Consider the following 23,904-nt stretch of genomic DNA (forward strand, 5'->3'; position numbering starts at 1 on the left):
TCCTTTAATGTAGGTGATTACAGCTATAAATTCCCCTATGAGTATTGTTTTTGCCACATCTCCATGCTATTATTTTTCTTTTTATTTATCTCAAAATATTTTCTAATTTCCCTTGTGATTTCTCATTTGGTCTGTTGGTTGTTTAAGAGTGTGTTGCTTGATTTCCATATATTTATGATTGTTCCATTTTGTTTCTTCTGTGTTTCTTGACAATCTTGCACACACCTTTAGCAACTTTATTATTTATTTCCAGAAACCAACTTTGGCTTTGTTAATCTTTGCTATTGTACATTTTCTTTCTATTTCATTAATTTTTATTAACAGTATTATTTTCCTTTTTACCTTTGGGGGAATAATTTTTTTATCCTTTTTAACTTCTCAAGATAGGTAATTAGATCATTAAATTTTAGTCTTCTCATTAACATGCATGGGTACAAACTTATATTAACTTATATAAACATATAACATGGGTATAAGCTTACCTCTAAACATAGATTTAGATGTATCCACATGTTATGATATATTTTAGTTTCACTATCTTTCTGTTTGTGATATATTAAAATTTTCTATTGTGATTTGTTTATTAACCAGTAAGCTAGCTGGGAATAGATTGCTTAATTTTGAAAACTTGTGAATGTTCTTTATATATTTTTGTCATTCGTTCCTAGTTGAATTCCCCTGTGGTCAGAGAACACGTTATATATGATTACAATCCTGTGACATTTATTGGCACTTTTATTATGGTCCTGCATATGGTCAATTTTGGTCTGTGTCTCATGTGCACTTGAAAAGAATGTACATTCTTGAATTGTAGAGTGTAATGTTTTAAATATGTCAGTTAAGTCAGACTTATTAATCATGCTGTTCAAAACTTTCTTTATTGTTATGGATTTTTCCTTTAATTTTAAAATCAGTTGCAGAGAGAGGTTTGTTATATTATCTTCTACTTATTGCAGAATTGTCTATCTCTTTGTATATTTTGGAGCCCTGAACTCAAAATTCTTATGGATTCATCCTTTTATTATTTTAAAATAGTCCCTTTTACATTTGATAATGCTTCTTGCTTTAAAGTTTACTGTGGTAGGCAGAATTCTAAAATATTCCCCAGGATTCCTGCCTTGTGGATAATCCTGTATATTCTCTGGGACTGTGAATATAACAGAGAATATATCACTCCCATGATAATTATATTATGTTGACTTTAAGAAAAGGATACTATTTGGGTGAACCTGACCTATCACATGAAACCTATAAATATAGATCTAGAGGTAAAAGATGAAAGAATTTTGAAATTTGAAGCATGAGAAGTATTAGCTGCATTGTTACTGGCTTGAAGTAAGAAGGGGCCATGTGGCAAGAAATGCAGGCAGCCTTAGGTAGCTAACATGCTCTCCCCCCATGACACCTAGCAAGGAAATTGGGAGCTCAGTCCACAACCACAAGGAACTAAATTTTTCTAATAAAAAGAATGAGTTTGGAAGCAGATTTTCCCTCAGAACCTCCAGATGACAACTCAGCCTTGTTGACCCCTTGATTTCAGTCTTATGGTACACTGAGTAAAGATCTCAATCATACAGTGCCAGATGTCTGACCTATAGAGCTGTGAGTTAATACATGAGTTTTCAGCTGCTAAGTTTGTGGTGATTTGTTATGCAGCAATGGAAAACTACTTTACTGACATAAGTAGAGGTGTACCAAAATTTTAAATTGTTCATGTTACAATTTTTCATGTATTTACTTTCAAATTTTTAGTATACATATATTTAATGTGTCTCATAAGTGACTTAGAATTTTTTTTTTATTTAGACTGACAGTCTTTGCTTATGATTGCAGAATTCAGTCAAATTATATTTAGTGTAATTACTGATACACTGGAATTTAAATCTGCTAACCTCACAATTATATTCTATTTGTCTAACCAATTCTGTCTTCTTTCTCTCTCTTTTCTGTCCTTTTAAGGATTAATCACATTTTAAAATATTACTCTATTTTATTAGTTTTTGAGTATTATATTCTTGTACTATTATTTTAGTGGTTAACACAGATATTACAAAACCGACCCTTAAATTGTTGATCCTTAAATTGTTCATTTTATACCTACCCAGACAAAGCAAGAATGTTAAATATTTTATCTCTGTTTTCCTTTCTCCCACCTTTTGTGCTAGCATTATGATATATTTTCATTCTACATCACAATATTATTAAAAATTATTGACATTGTAATACTTATACCAAAACATAATATTATTTTAATTTAGATTTATTCTTGCATTTACCTTTTTCTGTTGTTATTATTTAAGTTCTGCATTTCTATTATTCTATTTGGTATTGTTTTCCTTCTATTTAAAGCATTCACTTTAATTCTCTCAACACTTGTTTGAAAAAAAATTTGCCTTCATAGTTGAAGAATATTTTTGCTAAGTATGAAATTCTATATTAGCATTTTTCCCAGTAGTATAGAGATTTTATACCAATACCTTCTCCTTTCACCATTTCTGTTAAAATATCAACTCTCAATCTTATTATTGTTTGTTTTATTGTAAAGTGTGCACCTCTGGCTGCTTTCAAGAATATTTTCATTACCCTTTGTTTTCATCAGTTTTACTACAATCTGTGTAGATGGTTTTCCTTTTATTTACTCTGCTTTTAGTTTTTAGCACATTTTGAATTTGTGTTCTCAATGGAAAGAATCTGAGCCATTATCATTCAATAATTTATTCTGCTTTATTCTCTCTCTCCTTTCTGTTTGTGTCTCCAGTTATATATATGTTCAAACTTCTTCACCAAGTATCGTATATCTCTTATGCTTTTCTTTTTTCTCTGTGATTCCATCTGGATATTTTCTACTCACTATCTTCCAGTTTACTAATCCTTTTTTCAGCTGTCACTACATGCTGTTAAGCCAACTTATTTAGTTCTTATTTTCAGTTATAGTAACTTTTAGTTATACATTGATTTTTTTTATTGTGGTAAAAAACACATAACATAAAATTTACTATGTTAACCATTTAAAAGTGTATAACACAATAGTATTAACGATATGCACATTGTTGTGCAGCAAATCTCTAGAAATTTTTCATCTAGAAAAATTGAACTCCACATCCACTGAACAACAACTCCCTTTTCCCCTCTCTCCTGAGCAACCACCATCCTTTCTGTCTTCTGTCTTTATGAATTTGTCTATTCTAAGTATCTGATATAAGTGGAATCATGCAGTATTTGTCTTTTTGAGACTGGCTTATTTCACTTAGCATAATTTCCTCTGGTTCATCCATGTAATAGAAAGATTTCCTTCTAAGGCTAAACTAAATAGTATTCCATTGTATACAACGCATTTAAGAAACCCATTCATTTTTTGATGGACATTTATGTTGCTTCCACCTCTTGGATACTGTGAATAAATGCTGCAATAAACATGGATGTGCAATAAACATGGAACACCTTTGACACCCTGTTTTCAATTCTTTTGAATATGTGCTTAGAAGTGGGATTGCTGGATTATATGGTAATTCTAATTTTAATTTTTTGAGGAAACTCCATATCATTTTCCATAGCAGCTACCTCAGTTTACACTTCAACCAACAGTGCACAAATGTTTCAATTTCTCCACATCTTCACCAACACTTATTTTCTTGTTGGTGCTGCATAGTGCTATCCTAATAGTTGTAAAGTGATATCTCATTGTGGATTTGACTTGCATTTTCCTGATGAGTAGTGATGTTGAACATCTTTTCATATGCTTATAAGCCAATTGTGTATCTTTGGAGAAATACCTAAGTCAAGTCCTTTGCCCATTTTAACTGAATTGTATGTTTTTGTTGTTGAGTTACAGGAGTTCTTTACATAGTTTGCATATTAACCCCTTATCAGATATATGGTTTGAAAATAACTTCTCTGACTCTGTAGGATGTCTTTTCACTCTGTTGATTGTTCCTTTTGTTTCACAGAAGTTTTTAAGTTGAGGTAGTCTCATTTGTCTATTTTTGCTTTTGTTGCCTGTGTTTTTGGTGTCACAACTAGGAAATAATTGCCAAATCCAATGTCATGAAGCATTTCCCATTTTCTTTTGGGTGTTCTTTAGTTTCAGGTCTTAGATTTAGGGGTTTTTGTTTTCAGTTGACTTTGTGTATGGTATACGGTAAAGGTCCAATTTCATTCTTTCACATGTGCAAATACTGTTTTACCAACATCATTTGTTGAAGAGGCTATCCTTTCCCCTTTGTATAGCCTTGGTATCTTTATCAAAGATTTGACAATACAGGTGATGGTTTATTTATAAGTTCTTTACTCTGTTTCAGTGGTCAATATCTCTGTCTTTATGTGAGTACCATACTGTTTTGATTATTTTGTAATATTTTTGATTAGCTTTGTATCATGTTTTGAAATCAGGAAGTGTAAGGACTCTAGCTTTATGTTGAATCAAGTTGTGTGAGTATCCTTCCCTAGTTTCTGATCTTAGAGGGAAAACTTTTAGTTATTCACCACTGAGTATGATGTTAGCTATGTGCTTTTCACACATGACCTTTATTATGTTGTGGTAATTTCCTTCTATTCCTAGATTGTTGAATGTTTTTAGCATTAAAGAGTGTTGAATTTTGTCAAATGCTTTTTCTGCTTCATCTGAGATGTTCATGTGGTTTTTGTCCTTCATTTTGTTGGTGTGGTATATCACATTGATTGATTTTCATGTTGAACCATCCTTGCATCCTGAGGATATATCCCACTTGGTTATGATGTATAATCATTTTAATGTGTAGTTGAATTTGTTTTGTTCGTATTTTGTTGAGGATTTTTGCAATAATAGTCACTGGGGATATTGCTCTGTAGTTTTCTTTTCTGGTAGTATCTTTGTCTGATTTTGACATCATGTAATGCTGGTCTCATACAATGAGTTTGGAAGTGTTCCCTCTCCAATTTTTTGAGGAGTTTAAAAAGAACTACTGTTAATTCTTTAAATGTTAGGTAGAATTCTCCAGTTAAGCCCTCTACTTCTGGGCTTTTCTTTGTTGGGAGATTTTTTTTATTACTGATTCAATCTTCCTACTGATTATAGGTCTGTCAGATTTTTTAATTTCTTCATTTTTCAGTCTTGATCGGTTGTATGTTTCCAGAAATTTATCCATTTCTTCTAGGTTATCCATTTTGTTGGCATACAATTTTTCAGAGTAGTCTCTTATGAACCTTTTTTATTTCTGTGGCATCAACTGTAATATCTCCTTTTTCATTTCTGATATTTGTTGAGTCTTTTTTTCTTAGTCTAGCTAAGAGTTTGTCAATTTTGTTGATCTTTAAAAAAACTCAGTTTTTAATATTTTCTATTGTTTTTCTACCCTCTATTTTGTTTTTATTTCTGTTCTAATCTTTGTTATTTCCTTCCTTCTGCTAAATTTGGGTTTAGTTTTTTCTAATCCCTTGAGGTATACAGTTAAATTGTTGATTTTAGATCTTTTTTTTAATGTTGGCATTTACTACTATAAACTTCTTAGAGGTTTACTTGTAAAGCTCTTAGTTGTGCTTTTGTTGCATCCCATAAGTTTGTTATGTTGTCTTTTCTTTATCATTTTTCTCAAGACATTTTCCAACTTCCTTGTGATTTCTTTAACCCATTGGTTGTTCAAGAGGGTATTGCCTAATTTCCACATATTTTGTGGATTTTCCAGTCTTCCTTTTGCTATTCATTTCTAATTTCATTTCATTGTGGTTGTAAAAAAATACTTGTTATGATTTCAATCTTCTTAAAAATTTTAAGACTTGTTTTATGGCCTAACATGTGATCTATCCTGGAGAATGTTTCACGTGTACTTGAGGAGAATGTATATTCTGCTGTTGTTGGGTAGAGTGTGCTGTACATGGCTATGAGGTCCAATTGTTCTATACTGTTTTTCAAGTCTTCTGTTCCTTATTGAACTTCTGTCTGGGTGCTCTATTCATTATTGAAAGTGGGGTATTGAAAACTCCTACTATTTTTGCACTATTTCCTATTTCTCCCTTCAATTCTGTCAGTGTTTGCTTTATATATTTGGGTGCTATGTTGTTAGGTGAATATACACTTATAATTTTTATTTCTTTCTGGTGAATTGACTATTTTATCATCATATATTATCCTTCTTTGTCTTTATGACAGTTTTTGGCTTAAAGTCTATTTTGTCTGATAAAAGTATGCTCACCCCTGATGTCTTTTTTTTGTTAGCATTTGCATGCAATATCCTTACCCATCCTTTCATTTCAGGCTATGTACACCCTTATATCTAAAGTGAGTCTCTTGTAGACAGCATATAGCTGGATCTTGTTTCTTTTTCCATTCTTCCACTCTGTGTCTTTTGATTTGGGAGTTTAATTCATTTATCTTTAAAGAAATGATAGTATAGGACTTACCACTACCATTTAAAAGTTGTTTTATGCTTATATTGTATTTATTTTGCCCCTTGTTTCCTTTCTTGCTGCCCTCCTTTTGTTTCATTGATTTTTTATAGTGACATGCTTTGATTTGTTTCTCACTTTCTTTTGTTCATATTCTATAGGTATTTTCTTTGCAGTTACCTTGTGTATTACATAAAACATCTTATAGTTATACTGATCTATTTTAAAGTGACAATTTAACTTCAATTGCATACAAAAACCCTACTCCTTAAGTGGGCTACACTGCCCTGCCCATTCCAATACCATGTAGAGCAGACACCAATGTCTTCCCAAAGGCAAAGGGACTAAAGACAGGAAGCAACTCTCACCGATGTACCCAGCAGCCCTTGGGCTTAAAACTGGTCTAAACTTAGAATCACCTGGAGTTAAAACAACATGGATGCTCCCACCCAGATCAATAGACAGACTCTGTGGGGAGGGCACAGGTGATGTAATTTCTAAATACTCATCATGTAATACTAATGGGAAACTGCATGGGAACCACGTAGCAAACATTTCTTCTGATTCTTTAAAGTGCATACAAATTTGGAGGGAATCAGGGCCCCACTCTAAGTTATGATTCTCCTGTTGGGCTCATGAAATGGCACCTTTAACAAGTTTTCTTATTGGTACAGATATTACTCCCTCAGGCTCGTATTCAGTAGCACTGAGCTAGAGATATCAGGCATAGCACACCTGAGACCACTGAGTAGTTTGAAGACTTCAGGTAAGAACTTCCAGAAGTGCAGTTTCCCTGGGCCTGTTTCCTAGCAACTGAGCTCCTCCTGGCATAGGTGTGGCCTTGTTGTTGCCTAAGGTAGATGCCGCTGAGTTAGTGGAAATCACATGGTGGATTTAGGGTTTAGGGTTGTGTGAGGGGTCGCCCTTAGAAATCTACCCAAAAATACCCTTAGTCCTCAGGGCCTTTAGCCCCTTCTCCTCTCAGGGCCCACTTGACCCACAGGAATCCCTGGGGGCAAGGCATGACCACCTGTCCTCAGGTGAGCTGAGACTCCATACCCCAAAAGATCCAGAGCATGAAGCTGTTTACATCACAGATCTGTCTGAAAATAAACCAAAGGTTTCAGTGGAGGGTGGATTAACATTTTGTGTTGGGAATGGACAGAAACCTTTGAAAATGATGCCATGAATGCATATTTGAGGATTAACAAAGGAAGTCGTGATCTATGTTAAGTAATACAGCACTTTATAACTGAAAACAAACCCTACTCTTTTCTCTCTCCCCTCACTTTATGTTAATGATGCTGTAAATTATCAATACATCTGTTTATATTTTGTAACCATTAACATAGTTTTATAGTTATAGTTTTTAAAAATGCTTTTATCTTTTAAATTTTATACCTGAATTTAAAGTGATTCATGCACCACCACTACAGTGTTACAGGATTCTGTTTTTGTCTATGTATTTATTTTTACCAGAGAGCTTTATATTTTCATATGCTTTCATTTTGTTGTCTAGTGTTCATTCATTTCAACTCAAAGTACTCCCTTTAGCAATTCTTGTGAGGCAGGTATAGTGGTAATAAATGGTTTCAGTTTTTGTTTATCTTAGAAGGTCTTTATCTCTCCTTTATTTTTGAAGTACAGTTTTCCAGATATAGTGTCCCATGGCTGGCTTTTCTTTTTTTCTTTATTCACTTTAAATATATCATCCTTCTCCCTTCTAGCCTGTAATATTTCTGCTGAGAAATCCAATGATAATCTCATGACAGTTTTCATACAGATAATGAGTAGCTTTTCTGTTGCTGCTTTTAAGATTGTTTGTCTTTGACAATCCATTATAATGTGTCTCAGTGTGGGCCTCTTTGGGTTCATCTTCATTGGAATATTCTGATACATATCCAATGAATATGGAAGTCCATTTACCTCCTCAGATTTGAGAAGTTTTTAGCCAAGATTTCTTCAAATAAATTCTCTGTCCCATTCTCTCTCTAGTCTTCTGGGACTTCCATAATGCTATACTGGTATGTTTGATGGTATCCCATAAGTCCTTTAGGCATTCGCCACTTTTCTTCATTCTTTTTCCTTTTGTTCCTCTGACTCAGTGATTTCTTATTACCTATCTTCAAGTTTGCTGGTTCTTTCTTCTAATTAAATCTGCTGTTAATCCCTTCTAGTAAAATCCTCAATTCAGTTATTGTATTCTTCTCTTTAAGAGTTTCTTTCTGGTTCTTTTTAATAGTTTCTATCTCTTTGTTGATATTTTCATTTCATTCATGCATCATTTTCCTGATTTCATTTAGTTGTCTACTTGTATTCTCTTGTCATGCATTGAGCTTCTTTAAGACAGTTATTTTCAGTTGCTTGTCAGGTAATTCACAGATATCAAATTCTTTAGGGTCAGTTTCTAGATAACTATCTTGTTCCTTTGATTGGGTTGTGTTTGCCTGTTTCTTCGTGCACCTTGTTATTTTTTACTGTGAATTTAGCATTTGAAAAACAGCCACCTGTTATGGATGGGCTTTATACAGGGGAACACCTTCTCCAAGCTCAAGATCCTTGGGGTCTCTCAAACCTTCAATGGGGATGCAACTTCTCTGGGACTGTATGTGTAATTTCCCAATTAGAGAGGTTTGCTGGTTTCTGTTTCAGGAGCTTGCATCTTTTGCTCCTTCTATTATCTGTATGTAGTTCTGCAAGTTTCTTGGCACTTCAATAAGCCACTGAGCTCTCTTTTGTTCTCTGCAGCCCCCAGGCATCCAGGTTCCATTGGTACTCTGACTCAGGGGAGATAAAAACTAGTCTCTTTGGAAGTCTCCTGAAAAGCAGGAACATTGGATGTACAGTCTACTCCACTACTTCCCTCTCATGAGAGAAGATTCCTCCTGAACATGAGCTGTGCCAGTTTGGGGTAGAAGCTGATATAGTTGAAATAGAATGGCTGTTTTTACCCATTTCAGTGTGGCTACTCTTGGCTTTGAGGTCCCCTGGGGTACTATGATTTCCTAATTGGTTTCTAGAGTTTTCGTAAAGGTTTTTGGACCATATATTGTTGCATCAGTGTGTCTGTGGGAGAACGAGGTCTGGGGCTACTGATTTTGACATCTTGCTGATGTCACTCTCCATTGATTCTTTTATAAAGTATTTTTCTGTCCTTTTTCTCTAAACCTGATTATACTGTGGTATTTGAAGTGAGTGTATTGTTAATGGCATAGCATTGGGTTATGTTTTTTAATCCACTCTGCTAATCAATGCATTTGAATTAATGTATTTAGACCATTTACATTTAAGCCTTAACACTTCCATGATTAATTAAGTCCGTCTTTTTTTTTTTCTTTTCTGTTTTGTCCTTTTACTGTCACTGGGTTTTTTTCCCCCACTTTCCTATAGGTTAATTGAATTATTTTAGTACATCCATTTTTATGTGTCAATAATGTTTTCCAGTGTATCTCTTAGCCCAGATCTTTTTACAGCGTTGCTTTAGGTACTGCATTGTAATATTCATTTAACTTGTCACAGTCTACTGGTGTTATCATACTACCATTTTAAGGGAAGTATAAAAACCTTACCTTTCTTTATACCAGTTTACCCTCACCCATTTATAATTACCTTAAATATTTCCTCTATACATATGTAGAACCACATCAAACAATGTAACCATAATATTTTCTTCAACCATCAAATATAATTTTAACAACTCAAAAGAAAGCCTATTGTATTAACCCATATTTTTGCTTACTGTGTTCCTCCTTCCTTCCTCATATTCCAAGGTTCCTTCTTTTATCATTTGCTTTCTGTTTAGAGAATCTCCTTTAGCCATTCTTTCAGGGTAGGTCTGATGTTGACATATTCTTAGTTTCCCTCATCTTAGAATGTATTAATTTCTAATTAATTCCTGGAAGATATTTTTGCTGGGTATATTATTCTAGGTTGCCAGTTCTTTTCTTTCAGCACTTGAAAAAGATTCAGGTTTCCTCTGGCCTCCATGGTTTCTAATGGAAATATGCCATCATTCAAATTGGTTTTGCCCTGTTGGTGAGGTGTGATTTCTCTTTTGCTGTTTTCATATTTTTTTCCTTGGTGTTTAGTATTCAAAAGTTTGACTATGATGTGTCTTATTGTGAACTTCTTGTGGTTTGCTCACCTTCTGCAATCTCTAGGTTCATGTTTTTTGCCAAATTTGGGAAGTTTTCAACCATTATTTCCTTATGAACTTTTTAAGCTCTGTTCTTCTTTCCTCCTTCCTCACTGGACTTCCATTGACAAAAAAGGGGAGGGTATATGGCTCCTCATTACTGCTAGGCATTGCTGGGAATTCTCTCCCCACATGACCTCTGTCACCACAGGTAATGAGTTTCACTACCGTTCAGCAGGGTTAAAAGTCCCAGCACCCTACTCAGCCTGAGCTCAGTGTCAGAAACTGACACCCCCTTCATGGGTAAGTTGAGGCACCTTATTATGCCCTGATGAGGGTGAAAGTCCACGCTTTCCACTCAACCTTTGATGAAGTGGGTAGGGGTGGGGCCATAGTTTTTTTCTGTGTTGGTTAGCTATAATAGAAAGATTATTTTCTAAAAGTTTACTGTCTTTATAGGCTGCCCCTTTCCTCGCCTTTTGGCTAGAGAGAGCTAGCTTTTGTTGGGCTTTTTAGGTTTGTGCCTGCAGCTCCAGGTTGCCAGCTTCTTCAGCTCCATTTCTGGGATATATGAGGCAAAAAGAAAAGCCAGGAAACTCACTTCCATGTCATTCCTTGAGTCTTCGGGGACCTATCCAGACTGACTTCTCTCCATCTTTTCCAGTCATATTATAATAATATCCAGGGGTTTTAATTGTACTTAGTGGGAAGAATAGGGAAAAGTACATCTATTCCATAACCCATAAGCAGAACTCCTTATGATCTTTTAAGTCTTATCTTTATCTGTTGCTATGTTTCCATTTTCATCCCTAATATTAGAGCATGAAGTGGGTTGCTATAGGAAGTAACAACATTTCTGGTGCTCTAAGTTTTGAAGTATACTTTAAATAGCCACTTGATGGAGATACAGAGCACTGATTCCTGGATTTAGATGGAATCAAGAGATATTGGTAAGGGCCTTTCTAAGGCTAATAATCTATGATTTCTACAGAAATTCTTCCTTGACTAACCTCTCATGATTTTTCTATCTTTGACTTTCTTCTGGTCTTATAATCTACACTTATTTATTTTTGTTATATGTCTATGTTTTCAATGATTTGATTTTATCTTCTATAAAGGTTATAATCTTTGGGTAGAAGCTGTGTCTTATATTTTAATTTAAACTGTCAGCATTCCTAGAGCACAATTATGGGAAAGTGTGAAAATTCAATGAAATCTTTTTGATGATAAATTGATAAACTCATAAATCACATCCCACTTACCCAGTAATAATAATTTCTGGATATGTCTGTGTGCCAAGGTTCCAAACTCCTCCACTGATTGGCCACTCCTAAACAGATTATATGGGAAGAATTTATAAGTTTTATTTTTTAAATTTAAATAACTTAGAAACTTAAAATAAAAATATTTTAAAATAACAGTAAAAGTTTCACTTAAAAACAAATAGCTGTTAAGTAATGAAAATGAAATGTGTACCTATTTTTTAACTCTTTCATTGAACAAACAATTCCAAATGCAAAATTTCATATCCTTTAAAAATATAGATTTTAACAACTATTACCATTCATATTAAAAATGCAAAGAAGTATCTTTAATCATACAAATATGGTGTTGCTACATTTTCCATGTAGTCTATGTACCTCCAAATTGTGGTGGTGCCATTTAACACAAAATACTATGTAAATTGTGCCCCCTGGAGTTGTCCATCTCAACAGTCCTGTTCAAATAACAGAAATCATAATAGGGGGGTCTATTACAATTGTAAGTATTTGAATCCTGTAGTTAAATATAACAAAATGGAATTCTAGAAAGTTACTTAATGAAAGTCTTTGACAATTATGTCTTATTAACCATTGATTGATAGAAATATTGATTATCAAGAAATAATTAGAGTTGACTCTTGAATTTCTTAAAACGTAATCCTTCACCTAAAATAATCAAAAGTAACATCTTATGATTCAAGCATATGTTAGTTTAAACATATACTTAGTATATAAATATACATGATAGGTAAGTATATCTTAGTATATAATTGTATACTTTTTATATAAGAAATTTATATTCTCGTAGACTTAAAGCTATGTAGCATTTAGGAAATTTGAATTTCAGAAATTATGTCCTTTATAGGTGCCAGCTTATGACTTGAAAAGAATTTAGTTCAAGTCTTCTTCTATGGAAAGTCAGAAAATAAAATAACAGAAAAAAGTATGATCATATGATATGGATATGAATAGAAGAAAATTTATTTCTAATTGTTGCTTTTACCTTATTACTGTATCCTTGTTTTTTATGCTTGACTCCTATAGAGTAGAGCACTAGAATCAAATCTGGTGGGCAATCAGCAAAGTATGCTGTGCATGTAACTGGTGATTCATGAATGTCCACAGGATATGGATTTTCAAAGATTGGAAAGCTAATAGATAAAGATAATATATTAGTGTCATTTTGCACTGATATAAAAATGAAATAACTTTTATAAAACAAACCCTAAAATCTTCTAAATATTGATTATATTGAATATATTTCACATAATTGTTTTTTAAGCATCATAACACAATGATCATCTGAACAAGAATTCTCTTTTAAAAATATATATCTACAAAATGTAATATGAATACTGGTAGAATCTTATTTGAATAAACTCATTTTCTTTCCAGTAATTCCAAAATTACACAGTGATATCACTTTCTAAAATGGATAGACTAAATTATGTTAAATTGAAAATATGCAGCAAGTTGACATGTCAGTTTATTAAAACGTATCAACTAGGTACTTTATCTACATACAATTTTATCTATATATTTATATAACACAAGTATTAAAATATCTTAGAAAATTTTACATGCTTTGCAAGGGATGTAATACGTAGGCAAGTATTTTGGTTTTGTATTTTTATAGGGAGTAACTGAAAGTTGTGTGTGCAATGTAGGTATGTGTGTGATTACACATGTTTAAGATTGTTTCCTATGTAAACTAGAAAACAGTGGGAATGCCGACCTATGGGTGTAGTAAATTTCATATCCTCAAGTCATGTATCATTTTAAAAAGGGGTATCAGTAAGAACCAAATTAAGAATTCTTAGAACCACAATATATTGTACACTTCTCATGTACCAGATGTACCAGGTACTGTAGTAGATGGAATTGAGTATTATTCTATGCTGCATCTGTTCTCGGTCTGTGTGATCATGTTACTTCTGATACAGCATGCTTTTGGGGGGTGGGGAGGACTATTAAAAATAATTTTCCCCATATTATAGGAATTTAATCAGAAACTTAGTTCAAACACTAGAAAGAGTATGGTGTGTGTGTGTGTGTCTATGTGTGTGTTGACAGGGGTTCTCTTCCCTCCAATCTTAATGGTTTCCCAGATAAGAATAGTAGTATATGCAAAATCACATGGAAAGGAGAAAGTTGTGTTTAATAAATGTCAAGTAGTTTAAAGTGAATGGATCAGAGGTTCCCTGTTTCAGAGCAGAAATTATCAATATTTCTGATATTGAAGAAATAGAAGTAAAATAAGTGGATCACCTTAAAGATCAGATCTACAACTTGGGATTTGATAATAGCAAGAGGTTACAATGATAGACTCCTGAGAAGGTGAACAATATCATGAAAATGTTTGGGGAAAATCACTTTATTATATTGGTAAAGAGTAGAAAAATGACATTTACGAAAGAAATAACTAAAAATGTATTACAAAAATTTACATGTGAAAGTGTGAACTGGTTGTTGTAGAAATGTAAACAAAGATGTAAATCCAAGAAACCAAGAAGAGGAAAATTTTTTAAGCCCTAATGCTTGCTTTCATGTAGAGGATTAACTGGAAAAGAAGGAAGGAAGGAATAAATTAATTTGAAAAAAGAGTACAAAGCTGCAATTTAATTGTTAACATTAAACATGGCTAAAAGTAACTATTTGGAGGGAAAGAGAACATGTTCAGTTTTTCCACATTAAACTTCTTGTAATAGACAACAAAATGGGAATGTCACATAGATTTTAAAACATGGTGCTGAAGAAGGCAAAATATTAGATAAAAACGTGCAAACAAAATGTCAATTCACATACTTATATAAGGTAATGAAAAGCATAAGAATTAATGTATAAAAATAGTAACTTTTATGTTATATATATTTTACCACAATAAAAAAGTTTTAAGAAGAATAAATGTATATGCTAAAGAATGTGAGTACTAAAGACAAAGTATAGTGGGCCTTGGAGGATGTTAGACAATTAGACAAGGTATGAGGAACCAATAAATATGGCACAGAAGGAAGAGGTGACTACCAGTGAGATCAGAAAAGTATATTTTAATAAAACCTATATTAGAACTTAGAGAAAGAGGCATAAATCCACACTTGTACACAAAATTTAATCAGGTTTTATGTTGATAAATAGAGCAGCTAGGCAGAATTCAGTTATGGTGATATTATGGACCAACCCTATTCCGTTTCAAAATATTGAAATACTATGTGCTGCAAATTATCACAAAGAAGAACTTTGGCTCTTACATTCACAAACTACACTGAGAGTAAAACTCAGACTGTACTTCATCCAACAAAAATTTATTAAGAACCTACTTCATGTGGAGACAAAGCCCGTCCTTCATGAGGCCTACAGTCTAGTAGGGAGACAATCTTTAAAACAATAACAAATGGAAAATTTCATCTATGTCAAAGCTATGAAGGACAGGAACATGGATCTAAGACAGTCCTTAATAGGATATTTGACCAAATTATACAGAAAATGAAAGATTTTCTTTAAGTGAGAAAACGATATCTGAGTTGAGATTCTTATAGATGTTAATAAGGAGAAAAAGGAATGGAAGATTATTCCATGCAGAGGAGAGAGAATGTACAAAAGCTCTGCAAATATAACGGGCTAAAAAATGATCAGTGAGTCTAGAGCAAAGAATGAGGGAAAATGAGCTTCATGCCTATCATTGATAATGAAAATATGTAGCAGGAAGACAGTGTTCATCGGTTTCAAGTCTACTTTTACTGTCCATGTAAAGTAGTGGAGAGCACCACTCTAACAGCAATATTTTATATTTGTTTCTACTGCCCACAACATAATGAAAAAGAAAAGAAAGTAAAAGAAGGCATCCATCATCTCTTGCCTCGAGATCCTGATCTTCTGTATTGTCTGCCACAGTAGTTCAATAATACTTGTATCATGTGCCATTTTCCTTTAGTCAATAGAGCAGATGGACAAACAGTACATTATGTAATTTTTGTAACAATTGTTTTTGCTTAGGGAAATAGCAGAAATGTGATCCATTTTATGTGTTTGGAGCCCCCAAAGGCATCTTTTTAAACATTAGGTGTTGCCTTTAAAATATCTTACAATATTCTCAGTGTCCCCTAAACTCTCCTGGTTTAGTTTTCATTATTGAACCAAATTACATTTTTGTAATTCTAGCAAAACAATATTCCATATAAAGAATATTTACCATCTGAAGAATTCTAATGCCAATTATCTATAACGTCCTCCTATATTTTAATTGCAATAAATAGAGTTTAAAATAGTGTTAATCCGTACACGGACAACTTACTTGCTTTGTGTCAGATCAACTACAATGAGATCTTTCTCCAGAAGTACAGCAACGGCATAGGGTTCTTGAAATTCTACAAGTAGAAAAGAAAAATGGAAAAGTTTTCATATTTAACATTTTATAAAATCACCAAACTTGTATTTCCTTTATCTCCTGTATAAATGTTATTTAAATGATTTGAGAAGACCAAAATATGAGCCAAAATAAGAAGTAAAAAAGAGCACTTAAAAAAAATATATGTTGTCCACTGTAAAGCAATTATACTCCAATAAAGATGTTTAAAAAAAAAAGAGAAAAAGAAAAACGTGGGACTCAAAAAAAAAAATATATATATATATGTTGTGTTTCTCAAACAATGTTTAAGACCATTATAGGGAACAAGGAAAAAATGAGAAGTTGCATAGCATAGAGTTAAATATATCTCAATAATCATGATAGTAGTAGATTATTTGAAGAGAGTGAGTCTGTCACCTCCATCTCACATTTATCTTAGTCTTCCATAACCTTCCATTTCAGATCTGATTTCATGCCTACAGGAGATATACTAAGGAAATAGTTCTGCTTCTCTCAGTTGTGATACATATTCACCTCCCTATGAGAGCAACACTCCTTATACTAAAAAAATTACTTTCAATTCAATGTGATTTAACAGGTACTTAAAGACTGTCTACTATATGCCCAAGAGTATATATCTCAAAAAATCAGAGTCTGAGGATAGCCTAGGATTTTCAAGTTCTTAAAATTCAACCCTTCCTTTCTCCCTTTCTCCATCCTCCCTTCCTTCCTTCACTATGTTCCAGAAACTGTCCTAAGAACAAAGGATATATGGGGAATAAGATTGACAAGGTCTTTGTTCTAATAAAGTTTACAATCTAGGGATACATACAAACAATGAACAAGTAAACAAATAAGATTAATTCAGAAAGTAAAGTGAACTATGAAAAAAATAACAAGGGTAATAGTATAAGAAATGACTTCTGGTTGGTGGGGGAGCACTAATTTAGTTATAGTGGTCAAGGAAGACATTGCTTTCCATCTGTAATAAAGGACTAATAAAGGAAAGCCACAGTTACAGTGTTAGCTCAATTTAAGGAAAAAAGTATTTACAAAAACATTTTTCATACATGGTATTTGATTCTCAGTAGCTAGAGCATGTATCATCATTTTTTTCATTTCATAGAGAAAACTGGAGTCCAAAGAGGTTATGAGATTGGCACAAGGTTACAAAACTAGTAAGTTATAGACCTGAAACTTTAATGCATGCTGTTTTCATTATACCAGCAGTTTCTACTGGCTAGTTTAAGAGGTATTTAATCCTAAACTCAACAATCACTTGGCAGGAATTTTGTATTCAAGAGTATTCAAGTCTTGAATGGTAAACTAAAATAGATGGCCTTCATAGTCCTTCCAGTCCTGAGAAGCTACAGAACCTATTCATATTTATTTTTTAAGTCACAAGCTATGAGAGAAAAACTAGAATCAAAAAAACACAAAAAAACAAAAACTGAGGAGCCTGCCCTTGTTTGGGTGCATATTTATACAACAGTATACAGTCCTCAAACTATTTGCTACTCAAACTTTTTCAAACTGAGGCATTTCCCCTCTTCTCCCTTATCTCTTAGAGCTGTTTTAAGTTTTCAACATTATTTCAATACGTTTCGCGGTTTGGGTTTTTTTTTGTTTGTTTTTCAGTTTGAAGAATACTACTAGTTTCCTCTTTGTCTTCTCATCCCTCTCTAGGAAAATCACTGGTTGGGAAGCAACGGCTACAAAAATAAAACAGCTGAGACATTGGCATGAATGAGCAAAAGTCTGTAAATAAAATTTTATTTTAGGTAGGTTACATCTGTTTTAGATTATTGTTTCTTTTCAAATAATAAAAACTGGTAGCAAAAGTTTCACGTTTGTAGAAGTACTCGGTGTGCTGTGGTAACCACTGAATAAAAAGATTTCCTTTGGAGTCAGTGTTAGGTTCAATTTGTGTCTATTATTTATTAACAGTTTGATCCTAGGCAAATTAGTTAACTTCTTTGATTTTCAATTTCTCTACCCATTGAAATGGCAAAATAATACTACCTTAGACTGTTAATAAAGATTAGATGTATATAAAGATGTTTGATGCAAAGGCTGGCTTATAGTAAGTACTCAATAGATGCCAACTGTATTACTTTTTTTATTAGATTGGTTGTTTTTGAGCAGGCTCAGCCTTTTAACCCTAGCCCCCAACAAGATGGAAAAGCTCTATCATAAATACTACTTCTCTGAAGAGAAATGCATTATTTATGACACTTGTAGAAGACCAGATACAATTAAATATAGATGCAAAACTGACAAATTCAGAGTACAGTTGGTTAGTTACTCTGGGCAATGCCCCCTGAGATAAGAGGATTAGGCATTTGTGTTCTTTGAGAAATAGGCTGAATTGTCAGATGTCACAAATGATTCAGCAATATTAAAAACTGTTAATAAGTGTATTTTGTTTAACATATGCATAACACTTATCATTATGTGGCTATAAAGGAGATTAAAGTTCCATATTTACTAATACGGAATCATAATCAAAATACTGTATACTGTTAAGTGAAAAAAGTGTGATACAGAACAACATACAGAGTATGCTGTCATTTGTATAAAAAAGATAATGTATATATGCATACATTATTTGGGGGAGAATACATAAGAAACTTAGTAATAGTGGTTGCCTCTGGAAGGGCAGTGAGAAAGTTTTCACTATATACTGTTGTGTATTGTAGGGTTCTTTTCTGGCATTTTCATGTACTATTGTTTTAATCAGAAATAGTTAATAAAATACACTTAAATTTTACTGAGTAAAGTTAAACTATTTCTCCCAGCTTCTAGTAAGTAAAAAGTTCCATCCTCATTACAACTTCTCAGAAAAGCAAAGTAATATATGTGGCTTGGAAGTGATTAGACTTGGTTACAGTACATTTATAATTTGTTTAACATTATTAGAAACTGTCCTAACATCTCTACTGATGTGCAGAAATGTATATACACATATACCTATAGGGTTTGATCCTTGCAACCACACATTTTCAGTTTCTATTACTGGTATGCACACCTTCTTTCTTGAGGCTCTTTAGTAGAAGGCATTTTCCTAAGCTCAGCTTTTGGTCCTCTGTTCTTTCTTTGTTCCTTTATCATTCATTCTCACAACTCCAAAGAGCATCTATATTCTGATGACTCAAAAATAAATATTAAAGACCTTTTCCCTCTCTTTTTCTGCTCTCTAAACAACTCTACTGACTCAAACTTATTTTTCTCTCTTTCCAAGAACTGTTATTACTGCATATGAAACCACTATTCCTAAAATGTTGTCTTTGACTCATCTCTCATATCACTCCCTAATCCAGTTGTTGACCAAATTCAATGGGTTTTCATCTTCCATTCCTACAAGCAGCACTCTGTTTCAGATCTTGACCATTTTAACGTACATTATCACAAAAGCCTCCCGGTTGGAATCTGAAGTTTTAGATTTCAGGGTCTCTCTCTTCAAACCCCCACACTAAAACACTGCTTTCTTTCACTTAATATTTCCTCAAAATTCCTCTGTAGTTCCCTATTTCCAAATGCCTACAAAAGGCTTTCAACTTTTTCTCTGAATTGATCTCACTCTAGCAAAACCTCACAATTTCTAAAACCTTTACTCAATATTATTTTCAAGGCCCAAGTCATTCTTCAAGCCCTATCTAAATCCTACTTTTTCCATGAAGCTTTGCATGAATATTTCAGTCATCGACTACCTGAGTAGACTATAAATTGGTACATTATTTAAACTCTGATTCGTATAACTCAGCGCTTAATTAAGGCGTTATATTTTTTAAACTTAAGTCATCATTATCTTTCTCATGTGGCCAGATTTTCTGATTTGACATCAGAGATCAGTTTCATACTTCATCCATATTCTCAACAAGTTCTTGTCATACTGAGGCCATAGAAGCATCCAATAAATATTTGTTGGTTAATTTACAACACAGGTAATTTGTCTGCCCCTGGCAACTCTGGGAATAAAGTGCCACATTGATTGTTATTTTATATCACTTTATTTCTGTTTTTAAATATGAAACTCAATAATTTAAAACAAATTAATACATTTATAATAAAACTAATAACTATTTATCTTCATAGTTTACAAGGTATATTCCCTTTGGCCTTCCAGTAATCATGTGGGATCAATATTATATTCTTTCTTCAAATGATAAATCAAACTCATAAATATGAAGTGACTTGTCCAAGGTCACATAGCTAGTAAGTGACAGAGCTAAATCATAAGCCCAAATACTCTGTCTCCAAGTACAATGTTCCTTTCCCTACATCTATGTTCCCTCTTGAAAATGTAGTAATATATATACACATACTATCTTTTTTAATCATAAACTCATATTTCCCTTTTTATATTTCACCTTTCTCAATTTTTAGATTTCATTATTAAAATATTTCATCATTAGATTCCATTATACAGTTTGCATATAAGTTTAGACTGGTTTTTTATGTTTATAAAAAGTCTTTATATTTGGGATGATAAAAATATATAAGCACCTCTCCTCCCAAAGGCTCTTCTAATTATTTTCAAAATTGGAATAAATCACTAACCACACATCAGCAATCCTAGAGTAATCACAGGTGCTGCAGTTGCATCTGAAGCAAAGCCAGATGTGAAACAGATGCAGCACCACCAGAGTTACAGATCACTGATATCAGGTAAGTGCTTTAACTTTGATTGGCACAGGATTGGGATGGGTGGAGCTGGCCTAGGAAAGGCTATTAGGAGACCTCAGTTTCTCCAAGTGATTTCACCCCGGACCCTGATCGGACCCTCCCAGCTCAGCTTCCACCATCCTTATCAAAGTTTAAAGCACTTACCTGATATTAGAACCTGAAACTCCAGCACTGTTGCACTACATCTGTCTTACTTCCATTTTCTCAAGTAGGTACAGCTGCAGAACCTGCTCCAGCACCTGTAGCTCACAGTGTTGCATCACAGTAGATATCAGCTGCTAAAACTAAAAATATTTAAGCTTAATTTTGTTAGGAAGTTATCATTTCAAAAATGATTTTTCAACATTAATAGTTTCATTTTAGTTACTTACCATTTGGATAGGGTGTTTCACATAAAGTTAGAAATTCAACGATAGGATGATCCATTTCAAGCACTGTAATTGCTTTTCCATGCATGATGGTTAAACTTGGTCTTCTGCAAGCTTTGTCATAGGACAGTCCACCAGAAAATATTATGAATGGTTCACTACAGAGGAAAAAAAGTTAATGAGACTGAGTTCTTTAAGATGACACAATCTCACAGTATTGAGGCAAAAAGGAATGGGCTTAGTAGGGATTATATACAATAATTTGACAGAGAGCAAAAGCCTTTCCTGGCCCCAAATATCTCACCCAACAGTTTACTATTCTACCATTCCCTTTTTTCTGGATGTATATTCTCACCATTAAAATTACTAATGAATCAATCTAAGGATGTTGAGGTGAGATGGGGGAAAGGCAGTGAGGTTGGTGAGAGGGGAAGATGCTCACTGACTCAACAGAACATCTTCACATATATTAGTTGGTTACCAAACTCTAAATTACTACTATTAGAATATTAGGCTATGTTACTTTATCATATTAACCAGTAGGCATGTGGGACCCCAAATCACTAAGAAATACAGGCAAATTTCAACATGAAATGAAATGTGACAGTGGCAAGCCCAGAATGGTAGAAGGTAACATGAAAAGTCTACATAATAGAGTTTCTGTGGGAAAGGGTTATGACAAACAGATGGAGAAAACTAATATGTAAGGGGAAAATGATTCACCAAAAGTAAATGTGACCTACTTCTCAACTTTACCTAGGGTCAGCCAGTTCTATTTAGCTTGTAAAACTAACTTTGAACAAATTTTTTCATTTCTGTTAACTGCAAGTTACAGTTAGATAATAGAGTGGGGTTGAAATGACCATAAAATATCATAGCTGTCAGAAAGTTACGAAATATCTTCAAAATTTTTCATTTTTCTTTTCTCAAATATCTGTATCTCTAGTATATGTATATAAAAGAAAATGTGTGTTGATATGAAGTATTTTTCAATAAGACCAAACTGAAAATATTCTCCAAAAATTTTTTAAAGGAACTAAACACTTTTATTGTACCAAATTCCTTGAGAACATATGTTTCTCTAAATAATTCACTTCTATCCATCTACTAAACTGAAGAATCTACTTGTTTCTAGAACTCACTCCATAAGATTTCCCTTTCTTTTCCATTTTGTATCGTACATAGTACCAAACATTATCAAAGGGACATTTGCTAATCTCATGTTGGCTACGTAATAACAACAAAAAACCTTTTTAAAAAGTTCCCATCAAAACCTACATATAAAATGCCTTCACTAATTTTTATTTAAAGTTCTGTCTTAATATTTTCACATAAATATTTGAGTTGTAAGCTAAAAAAGAATTAGTTTTGCCCCAGTAATTAGACATATTAATTAGCACCAACCTACTAATGGTGGTTTTAAGAAGCAAGTTTGTTTTTTCTATGAAATACATAGTACTTAGATTATTTAGAAGACATCTCCAGACTTAAAAATCATTTTTAATGAAATGAGTATGGGCTTTTGCACCTCTGCTGCTTTGTTTTGCAACAAAGTTCATGACTTGGAGAACATAATATCTTTTCATAAATATTGAGCTTAACTATCTGCTCCAAATATTAATAAAGGGCATAAATATCTATTTTTCCCATGTAAAAGTGGGTGAATTTACTCTTATCTCCTAGTACTAATCTAAACATAGGATAAGAAGCAATTTATTCTCCCTCATTTGTAAGCACATTGGAAAATGTCTTTTCTAGTATTCAAAGGAGGCACAATCTTTTCTGCTCTTATTATGACTTTGCATCACAAAACCCTGGGTCTGAAGTAACTGTTGATATATATGCACTTTTCTGTAAATTACTGAATGATTGAATAAAAAGCTATTTCCTCAGGAAAATGCTCAGGGAACCAGTCATGGATAATTGCATTAGACATTTAATTATCACATTAAATCCTCAGAAGTATTGTTCTCATTTTATTAATGAGGTTAAATAACAATTAAGCAGAAAAACCCAAAAGAAAACAGATCTATCAGCCTTCAAAGCCTATTCTCCTAAATTGTGGTCTATACTGCCTGAAGTAATAAATAGTTACAATTTACTGAATGTGTACCATGTGGCATATATTGTGCTCTGTGTATATATAAAGAAGTTTTACGTAATCCTCACAATCTCGTAATCCTCAATCCTGATGAGAAAAGTACTATTAGCTCAATTTCATAGATAAGGAGTCTGGGCTTAATGCAGGTTAAACAACTTGTTCAGGGTCAAGCAGCTAGTGAGTGTTTTTCATTTCTAGTCTAATAGTTCTCAAACTGTGGAATACACCTTAATAGGTGTTCTACAAAAATAAATAAATAAGTAGATAAATAAATAAATAATTTGACAAACACTTGCAAAGTATATATATCTCCCTTCTGAAATTTTATAATTCATGCCATATATTAAATATTCTGAAAAATTGTATAGTAAAGAATCCAGTTTATTTAAATAACCCAGAACTTTTCATATTTCTCAAATTTATTTGATTACAGATTCCTTCTTTTCCATGAATACAATTAGCGATTAAAGGGATACAATTTGGTAAATGCTATATACCACATGAAACTGCCTCCTTTACTAATTAATACAAGTGTGTCTTGAGAGATTTATCAGATGGATTAAGAAATAACCATATAATTGATAATGTCTTCCTACATAAAGAAAACATTAATAACAATTAAATATTATTGATAACAACTTAGATAA

General features: G+C 33.0%; 1 protein-coding gene across 10 annotated transcripts in view; it reads right to left on the reverse strand.

The window, feature by feature from the left end:
* STXBP5L (syntaxin binding protein 5 like) overlaps positions 1-23,904 on the reverse strand; it is a 376,785-nt gene that overhangs the window by 145,589 nt on the left and 207,292 nt on the right. For all 10 annotated transcript variants that reach the window (XM_036850880.1, XM_036850882.1, XM_036850881.1 and 7 more), the window contains exons 11-14: positions 21,160-21,314; positions 16,049-16,121; positions 12,761-12,908; positions 11,758-11,825 (exon numbers count right to left, since the gene is read on the reverse strand). In XM_036850880.1, the coding sequence (XP_036706775.1) occupies positions 11,758-11,825; positions 12,761-12,908; positions 16,049-16,121; positions 21,160-21,314 (444 nt within the window). The remainder of the gene's footprint in view (positions 1-11,757; positions 11,826-12,760; positions 12,909-16,048; positions 16,122-21,159; positions 21,315-23,904) is intronic.

The sequence above is a fragment of the Balaenoptera musculus genome, chromosome 4, assembly GCF_009873245.2.
Source record: "Balaenoptera musculus isolate JJ_BM4_2016_0621 chromosome 4, mBalMus1.pri.v3, whole genome shotgun sequence".
In the NCBI taxonomy this organism is placed as follows: domain Eukaryota; kingdom Metazoa; phylum Chordata; class Mammalia; order Artiodactyla; family Balaenopteridae; genus Balaenoptera; species Balaenoptera musculus.